Source organism: Egretta garzetta, unplaced genomic scaffold (assembly GCF_000687185.1).
Source record: "Egretta garzetta isolate BGI_Z169 unplaced genomic scaffold, ASM68718v1 scaffold324, whole genome shotgun sequence".
Lineage (NCBI taxonomy): Eukaryota > Metazoa > Chordata > Aves > Pelecaniformes > Ardeidae > Egretta > Egretta garzetta.
The window spans coordinates 214572-224461 of NW_009259426.1; the positions used below are offsets into that span (position 1 = coordinate 214572).

Here is a 9890-nt window from a genome sequence, read left to right on the forward strand (position 1 = left end):
AATCAGGTCCAGACAGACAGGCAATGGCGGCGGGCAGGCAGGCCCTGCCGTGCATCTGCTCAGACACCGTGGCACTGGGGGCTCCTGCGCTGCTCTGGCTGGTGCTAAAGAGATAAGGGGCGGTGGGACGGAGACAGTCCCTGTACCCCCATAAAGTGCTCCCCGCCGTGGCTACAGAAGCAGTTTGGGAGCTAAAGGTGCGTTACGATTGTGGAGAACGGGCTCCGTACCCAGACCTGAGGAACAACTGGGCTTATTTGCTCCAAGTGCCTGCCCCTCTTTCCCGTGTCACTGGGCAGGGACTGTTCCTCTCATAACAACAACAAACCACATCCAAATTAAAAGTCCTCTGATTCTGCTTATGGGTTCCAGGTGCTCACTAAGAAGAACACTGGATGAGTGTCTCCCTCCATGGGGTACATGCCTAAAAACATTGTAGTGCACGTGCTCCCGTCTGCCCCCGGTGTGACAAATTTCATTCCATGGAGCATGGTAATTTTTTTCTGTGCGTTTCAAGCAGACAATATAGGTGACAGAACATCTGTACTTCATTCAACCCCTGTGCGTCATCCAGCATCTTCTTGGTATTTAGCTATTGTTTTCATTCTTTCTTCTTTCTTTTTTTAAAACAAACCAAGCCTGCAAACGCTCCCATGGGGGAGAGCACACACATCGCAATACCAACCCCAAAGAAATAAGTGGGGCTGTTTTGCTAAGGCCTGCTATGTTCCGAGGAAAACCCAAAGCCTGGAGCTTTCCCTTTTTCAGGACAGCACAGAAGGAAATGCTTGGGTCGGTATCATTTGTGCCTGCAAGAGGCGGGGGATGCCGGCGCTGGCTTGCAGTCCCACATCACAATTGTCCCTTGTTCCGCAGAGAACAAGACTCTTCACAAATGCTGAACTGTTTTACAGCAGGGCTTACGAGTCCAAATCCTGAGTCTTCGCTGTCTTTCTGAAGCCGCTGGGTTAAATCCAGTGCCCCTCACTTAGTCATTAACTCAGCCAGAGTTTTCCTCCGTAAAGCCTAAGTAAACAGCCACAGCCCTGCACTGGAAGGGAGCTGTCAGGCGCTGAGCTCCTCCTGGAGCGGAGAGCCATGAGCACCTGCAGCCCCAGGGACTCGCACACACGCTTTGGTCTGCCGCCGAGCGGTCGGCTCCTCTGCAACGCCTCCAGCTCCGGGAGGACGGGACCAGCCGGCTGCACAGCTGGACAGGCTCAAGAAAAAGCTGTTCTACTCCAGGTCAGCACAGCAGCACACCCAGTTCCCCTGAAACATGTGCAATTAGATCATGCACTGCTAGTCACGTACTCCAAAACCATGTGGGAACTAATGGTTCGAGCCCCTCTTCGGGTACCCCTTCGAAAGGTCTCTGTTCCCACACCACCTCGCACCCAGTCCTTCCTCCCTGCACTTCAGAACCTCTCCCAGAGCTGTGAACTACCCAACACCGCTGGAAGCTGAGGGTGCCTTCCTCACCCTGCCCGGCTTTGCACGCCCCGTCCCCCTTTCCGTGCTGACTCCCCCTCTCTACGTGGAAGGAGTTGATGGCAGTTGCGCTGCGGCCCTGCCAAGCAATCCCGGCCCTGGAAGGGGCCTCCATCAGATCTGCTGCTCGCAAACCCGATGAGCCATCAGGAGGGGAGAGCGGCGAGGCAGCAGCGAGACGGAGTCTCTGCACGTTCGTGAGGAACCCAGAGGCCAACAATAGTGGGAAGCGCCACTGAGAAGCCTATAAATAAATCCATATTCCTCCTGTTTTCGCTCTCCCCCTGGCGCTGGCCTGCTTTCCAACCAAAGCTGGGAAGCAGCACCTCCCCTGCTCCTACCTGCCAGGCGCGTGACCGCGCTCCCACCCCGCCACCGAAAGCTGTGCAAATATAGAAACCCTCGGACGGTCCCCAGCCTCGGACCTGCACAGCCTGTCAGTTATAATTACGGCCGAGCTCTCCAAAGCTGCCGTCAATCACCCCAATCCTGCCCTCTCCTCCACCCCCTCCGCCTGCTTGTTGGCTAAAAATAGCACGTTCCAGTACAGCCGTTCACCTTGTGCCAAGTGCTCGCTCCCCGTCCATGGCACAGATGCTCTTTCTCCCTCCCGCCTCCTCCTCTCCTCGCAGCAGCTGAACACACAAGAGGAGTAAATACTCCCCGTACGCTTTCGCCTCGTCGGCCGTAGGAAACTTCCTGGCGCGGTGTCGGCAGCAGGGTCGGCACCGCTTGGTAAGCGAGGTTTGCCTTGTTTGCCCACAGAACGGGGTATGGTTTGGGCAAGCTTCCCACACACGTCATGGACATGGTGGGCAGCGTTTCAAACTGGATGTTGCGGGATAACCTCTGTAAATAAAGAAGGAGATGGCTTTCCTGCCCACAGAATTTATGGGCTCTCAGCTGGGCATGCCAGGAGGGCGTCAGTCAGCGTTAACTGATGCCTGTACTGCTTTTGAAAGCCTGGACGCCCTCGTCCCCTGGAGACTGGTCTGAGATCCATCAGACTTAGGCCACATAAGCCACTGGAGCGTCACTGGGCTGTTTCTGGATGTGGGTCACTATCATTACCATTCAAAATCATTTACGCATTGCGAGGATGCCTACTGCGACGAGACAAAAACAAACAGAAAACAGGTAAACAGCCAGACACCTACGGCAAGACTTAAAAGATTCGCACTGTGATTTGCAGGGGTATCACCAGTTGTGGCCCTACAAGGTAAATCTGGCTTTTGACTATAGCGGAATATACCCAGAGGCTGCTTCGTAGGAGTAATTCTGGATTTCTGCTAACAAAACCCAGCATGTGGCCCATAAAAGCATTAAAAATGCCCATACCGACAGTATCCCTGTACAAGTTATTTCTGCTTCAGATCCTGCCCCGCTGCTTTGCGCAGCCGGGGTGCAAAGGAGGGCGGCAGTGCTAGGCTGTGGTTTCTTGATATTGCAAAAGCTGTATCAAGGGGTAGGGAAGATTTCTTCTGCTGCTGCCACTCGCCTTAGAACCTGAATCCTCCAAAAACCACGTGTCCTGCCTTTTAGGGCTATGTGTTGTTACAAATAACAAACACTTCACAAGCCTCTGGCCTCCTCATTTCTTTTGGAATAGACCCTTCCACACTGGAACCTGCACCCCTGTCAGAACCCAGGAGTCTGCTGGGATTCTGCCCTACACGTTTGCTGATGCTTTTCCTTGAAATACGAGCATTTGTCACGTGAGTCAGTCGGTTAATTATGAACCTTGGCGTGCTGTTAACATGTCCTGTAACACTGCAGTGGTTTTGACGAGTACGTCTTAACCAGCAGAGTTGAATAAATAACTATTGTACCAGTCAGATCTGGCATGCAACGTCCTTCTAAATAATTATTTAACGTAGATAAACTATTTTCACAGGTGGACTTGAGGCAGGTGGAATCCCTGTGACTGCCTAATCTAACTAACAAAATACTACCTGGTTCATACGAATTATTGGTTTTGCCTACAATTAACCTGCTGGCCACAGTGCAGATTACTAAGGAGTTCTCTTTTTGTCCTTTAAAACTCGGACTGTGGGATCTGAGGACAACCACCTCCCTTTTTCTGTTCTCAAACCGCTGCATTTAAAACCACAGCCCGAACTACTTCCACCCAGATCAACTCTAGCTGCAAACCATAGCACAATGTCATGCTCAGAGTGGACTTGCCACGAGACAGAAAGGGGAAAGTCGCACGTTTCATAGGCACGGTCTGCCAGGACGCCCCCGGCATAATCTGAACGTGCAGACTTGGCCTCACGTTCCCCATGGCTGTGCCGCTCTATTTGCACACACATTTCCAGAGGCCAGTTTAAAACCGCAGCTGCAATTCAGATCTCTGACTGTGAAACTCTTGAGAGAGCCAGGGCTCATCTGAGGAGCCGTCGGTGCTCTCTGCAGACTCTTCCCCTCCTCACCTCCATCCCACAGGACTGTGCCTCTCTGGACTGACAAACTCTGCGCAGATCTTACCTTCTTTGGCCTTTCATGGTGGGATACGTGCTTCTCTTGAGCAGGGGACGTGGATCGACTCCTTCTTCCAGCAATGAAGGAGCTACCTCCAGAGTGACGTGAGGTCTTCTGAGGTAAGTGGGGAAGGGGAGAGGAGGTGGAGAACAGGAGCCAAAAGACAGAGAGAGAGAAAACAGTGTTATAGGGTCCAGCTTTCACTGTTACAGTGAGCAACATTACAGCAAATGGCTTGTCTACCACGTGCAGCGCCAAACTCTTTCTGTACCAGGAGCCCAGCCTGGTTCCTAACACAGCTTACAAACAGCATGCAGATCTAACTCCCCAGATCTTTGGTTCTTGGTGGCCCATGCACTTGTAAGAAAGGCACAGCTGCTACGAGACCACTCTGTAAACAAGAAGGTAAATGCTAGCAGCAACGTTGCTTGGACAAGCCAGTCCTCCTGAACAGCAGCGTCCAGCTCTCAGTCTTGAGTGGGGCGCGGGGGTGTGCGTGGAAGGACGCCCTGCTCTCAGACTGAAGCGCTAGCAGAAGTCCTGCTATCTCTCTCAGCATCAGTAAACTTGATACGGAGCTACACTTGTGTCAGATACCGAGGGTACCTGAAGGGCAGGGAAGGTGTCCTCCGGTTTGACTTTGAGGGGAAGCTCAAGACATCAGTCACCGTTCTGTGACAGCACTGATAAGCAGGGAGGAAAGTGGGAAAGGCAACAAAGGAGCCACTGAGACATAAAGCTGTAGTGAGAGGATCAAGTTTCCTTTTTTGCTGGAGGGGGGAGAGCAGGTGTCTACTAATTATGCAGAACAGGAAAAGGGTTCCTCTCTTTCCTCTCAGTACTGTAATTAATAGGGGGAAGTCCTTTGCCCCAAATATCCCTCAAACAGTGAACGACTCCATGTCTCTTCTGGGCTGCATCTGTCCTCAGGCAGAAGTTCTGGCTATTCTGTGTTACGCCCTCCTGCCCAGCGTGCCTGAGCTATACCCCTACCTCCCTGGAGCGTCAAACACCATGGCTGCTCTCCTTCCCTGGGACCTGTCTTTCAGCCATACGGAGTGGGTCAGGGAAGCCAAAACAGATGGGAAGAATGCAAGCCCTAGCTTTGAAAATGGGTTTAAAGATACTAAAGAAACGCAAAATATAAATTAATCTTTATTTGTAAGTGACTCTGACCGAATGGCTGAAAAGGGAAGCAGGCTGCAAGACCTTGTTTATGTGTTCTTGGCATTTCTTACTGCTCCGAGCACAGATACAATCTAGGATGAAGAGGATGCCTTATATGTGACCAAAAAACTCCATTGCAGGGATGAAGAAACTCACCATTTTATTGAAGTGGTACTTGCAGTAGCCACAATATTTGACGTTGTCGACTTCTAGGACTTCCTCTTCACATAAGAGGCCAGCCATCTGGGCGCTGAAATACATGCAATTAGGAGGAGGACACAGCAAACTGTATAACCAGACCACATATCCCATCAAAGGGCAAAGAATAGTTCAGGATACCCTGAACAGGCAGGGTCTTGAAGCTTCCAGCTTGGCAAATGGTATGCAAGGAGGGGGAAAAAAACGTTCAGGCTATTTTTAATTCATATTAAGAACTTCAAAATTGTGAGCACTTTTCTACCAGATTGTATTGCAATTTTTGTTTTCCTTAAGGGAGGCCTGGGAGACCAGTAACAATTCCAACAAAAGATGTATCATGAGCAAGGAATCCATGTAAAGCTGGGAATCTCCCCGTTCTGCCGATAGGCAATGTTGTTTTCAAGCTGCGAGGGTACATGAGGATATCAGCCCTTAATATCACATCATCTAGATGATACTCTTGCATGTGGTCTGCTGGAGAAGGAACATTCCTGGGTTGTGACTCATCTCTTCTCTTCTTGGATTCCACACGGTCTTAGGGAAATCCCCAGCCTTGGTTCTCAGCAGGGAAGGCTCACTGGTGAAACCTCAGCCTTCCTGGGGAAGTTCCCCTTACAAACTGAGCAAGGATGAGATACTCCTCGCACAAAATAAACCCAGGGTGATCAGCCCAACTCCCCACACCACCCATGTGGTGCGGCCTCAAAGCCCTAACAGCAAAACCAATAGCTGGGGCTATCCTTGGGGTGATGCTGTGGGGAACTCACCAGGTGACATGGAAAGCTTGACGGCAGCCATGTCGGTTACAGGCCATGCATGCTCCAGAAGCTGCTTTGCTCTCCCTGCCCTGCTCTTCACAGATGTAGCAGGTCTGCAAAAAAAAAAAAAAAAAAAAAAAAAAATAAGGAAAAGAAAAAGGAAAAGTGCTCACTCAGAGAGGCAAAGTGTCTGCTTCACTCTCACTGTTCACCAGGAGGCAAAGCCTTCAAGAACTCATAACTGTGTCCAGTCATCTCCCTCCTGTGACAACAGCTCTGGGTTATTTCTCAGTGGCATGCACAAAACTCACACATCATCTTTTTCTCCATAAATAACAACTGTGCCAGGTTAAAATGCGGAGTAACCAACACGCAACTCCAAGGCGGAGATTGCTCAAGTTGCAGGGAGTTGGGGAAGAGAGAAATGGACAACCAGAAAGTTATTTGCAGGAATGGGGATTTACTGTGTGAGTTATTTTTAAGGAATCTGAGCACATGGAAATTAAAATAAATTGGACAGGAGATGTGGCAGAGTAAGATGACCCCAAAAAGCCAAGGCGGGGCAAGTACACTTGGGGCAACAGGAGGAAGAGATGGCCTTACCTTGTTGAAGCGGTCGTGGGGTACATACTGCAGGACAATTGGCTCCATGGTGAGCACGTTGGCAAACTGCACCTCTGGGATGTACAAAGCACAGACGACATGGGCCCATCCTGGGGAAGCAAACAAGACAGAGAGCGGAGATTCACATGGGGCAACCCAGAAGAGTCTTAAACTCAGACAGGGCTGCAGACAAGCATGGGAGGCAGAGAAGGAAGGGAGTGTAGGAAGGGAGCCAACTTAAGTTAGATGTTAGATTTGAAATACTGCTTGTTGTAACTTGGTTAGGAATAAAATCCTTTGTGGATGAAAGATAGACAGATACCACCACCAGATTAAATAAGCAAGCAGAGGTTTCTTTGGGGAAAGAAATGTGCAACGCTCATTGTTCTTAAAAACATCCTCTTAGGACTTGAGACCCAGAGTTGAAGACCCAACCAAACCCAGGAAAAGCATCCAAGCAGTAAATGATGTTGATGGGACAGGTTTGACATCCGGTCCCATGCCACTGGAAACAAAGCTCCCTTTATTGGCCGTTATCGATGGCTGAAGAAGGCTCTTTTTCAGCAAGCGAAGTTAGATTAAAATCTAAATCCACCAAGACACTTCCCAAATCAGATCTACCAGTTGAAATTCCATCTGGTCAGGACAGAACTGAGAAAGTTTGAAGGTCAGGAGCTTTTGGGGGCTGACCCATACCGGTACAGCTACTGCACTGGAAGGATTTAGCTAGAATTAGGATGGATTCACCTGGGCAGGTGGAACGAAACTCCACGATTACAGAATCATACAGCACTGTAAGTACTTGGGCTGTGTAATTCTGCACAGTGACATGGCTGTGACACTTCTTGTGCCTGTCTACACAGACCTGACCAAACCACCTAACAACATGTTTGGCAGAAGGTGCTAGGTTATTATAAAACAATCCCCCAACATGGTACTTGTGCTATTGCCCGAAGGCTCATGGCACGTAGGACCAGCTCTAGAAGATGTTTCTATGAAATATCCTGGCTGCTTCTCTAAATACGGGATCTATCAGAATAAAGACCTCCTTGCCTAATTTAACTCTTTGTGTAGTAAGTGGCAAGTAGGTAGAGAAGCCTTTCTGAAAAACAAGGTTTTGAGAAAAATAAAGTTTGATCTATACAGCCAGCAGCGTCAATAGCCACAAGCTCTGACAACTGAAATCAGACTCCACAGTACTTCGTGGTACCAGAGGCTGAGAAGCATCAATGATGAGCAGATAAGTCCTGCAGAGAAAAACACCTTTACTGCATCCTGGTCCCACCTCTCGGATGGGGACTCAAGGCTGAGGCTCCGTTAACCTGAGGATCACACCAGCGCTGTGCGAGTGTGCAGCAAATAACTCTGCAACTTCCACATTTCTGTAAACAACGCCAGATCGTGCCCAGATTCCTGCGAGGTTAAACTGAAGAAACTGCACGTTTCAGGGGCTGTGCTTCCATGCCAGCCAGAGATCAGGCAGGTTGCCCCCCCAGGGAAAGGTCTTCTTGCCATGGAGGCTTCAGAAAGGGAAGTTTTGTAAGAAAAAGGCAGAGTGTTTTCATTCCTCTGGAGCCTCCAGCCTTCCCTTTCTGGCAACATAGGCTCAAAAATTAATTATTTTGTGCCCGGGACGGCTGCCGAGTCCCCAGAGGCTCTGCGTGACATACCCGGCTCTGCGCAGAGGTACTCACCTCCGTTGTCGGTCCGTTTCAGGGCTCCATCTTTGTGGGGACACAGTTCACATCTCTTGAAATTAAGCAGAAACAACAAGTTTAATGTAACTCCCAGGGGCTTGGGGCCAGAAAAGAGATGATTCATTTACAGCATGGTTATGAAAGATGGGGCTGCTTTCAAAGAGAGGAAGTGGAAGAAGGGCTGAGAGCGGTTTGGGTGCAAAAAGACACTCTGACACAGCTCGATATCGTCCTGTCTGACGGGGATGTATTTAAAGCCTCAGCCCAAGAGCCATGGGGCTACAAGCGAACCTTGACTTTCATGGGGCTTTTTAAAAAAAAGTTTTAGTCTTTGCGGTTGGGGAGTAAAACTGAAAACCATGACTCAGAGAGCAGAAGGCAAATAAAAAGACGCCATTATCTATCTTTGCCTCTTTCCTTTCTCTTGCGATATTTTTTCCAGTCTCCACGAGAGGTGGGTGAGGCTGTCGTGACGTTTTTGCTGGCGGGGTGCGGGGGGCCATGGCAAGCCTGGCCCCAATGGTGGGCACCTTGCTTCCCCCAGACCTGGCCCCGGGGAGAGCTGAGGGGGGACAGGGAGGGCATGAGGGGAACATCAGCACCGGAGAGTCCTTGCCAGCCACGAGGGTGGAGGAAGCTCCCTCAGTGCTGCCACGCTGGGTGGGAGGCTGCAGGCCCGGCGCCATGACAGGCTGAGAGGGAGGGGAGCGGCTCTGCGCCCCTCTCCATGCCCAGTGACTAATGGCTGCTTTTGGGGAAAACCATGAGGGGGAGACACACCGCCTCCTCCACCGGGGGCCAGCAGCCATGGGGCGGTGGGAAAGGAGCCCCCTCCGCTTGGGAGATGCCCCCTGATGCCAGGCCCCCGGGGCAGGGAGGCCTCCAAGGCCAGCAGCGGCCCCAAACCCACCGAAGGGTCTCTCCCTCATGGCCAGGGTGGGGACACACCTCGTCCCCCTGCCACACGCACCCGGCGAGGGGACGAGGAAGGTCCAGCCAGGCAGGATGGCGAGAGCCAGGGAAACCCAGCGCCATGGCCCTGGGCGCCATTCCTCGCCTCCCAGCGGCCTGCAAGGCCCTGCACTTGTTTTCCCTCCCTCCTTAATTTCAGCCCTGCCCGGCCGACATCGGCCTCCACGTCGGCCCATGGCTACGCGAGGGCTCTGCCCCGGCCCTTTTGAAGCGTTGCTGGGAGGTGGGGCGGTTTCGGGGCACGTTGCCACGCATGGGGGAACACGCTCCCGGCCCTCAGGGCTCCTCCCAGGCTGAGCCACGCGAAAACGGTCGCTGTCTTCTCATGGCATCACTCAGGGAAAACGTCTATGCGCTTTTTGTTTTGTTTGACTTAAGAAAGAAAAAAAAAGGCCTGAAAACCTGCAAGGTGCAACCCTTTTCCTTCCCTAGTGGAAACGTCTGATTTGTTAAAAAAACAAACCAAAACAACCCCACCCCCCCTTTTTTCTGTGAAAAAAAAAAAAAAAAAAAAAAAAAAAAA

General features: G+C 51.1%; 1 protein-coding gene across 1 annotated transcript in view; it reads right to left on the reverse strand.

The window, feature by feature from the left end:
- Nucleotides 1-9890, reverse strand: part of MLLT6 (MLLT6, PHD finger containing) — a 46550-nt gene that overhangs the window by 27346 nt on the left and 9314 nt on the right. Inside the window, 5 exon segments of the mRNA XM_009637039.2 lie at nt 3979-4086; nt 5296-5389; nt 6105-6208; nt 6699-6808; nt 8393-8447. Coding sequence (XP_009635334.1) covers nt 3979-4086; nt 5296-5389; nt 6105-6208; nt 6699-6808; nt 8393-8447 — 471 coding nt within the window.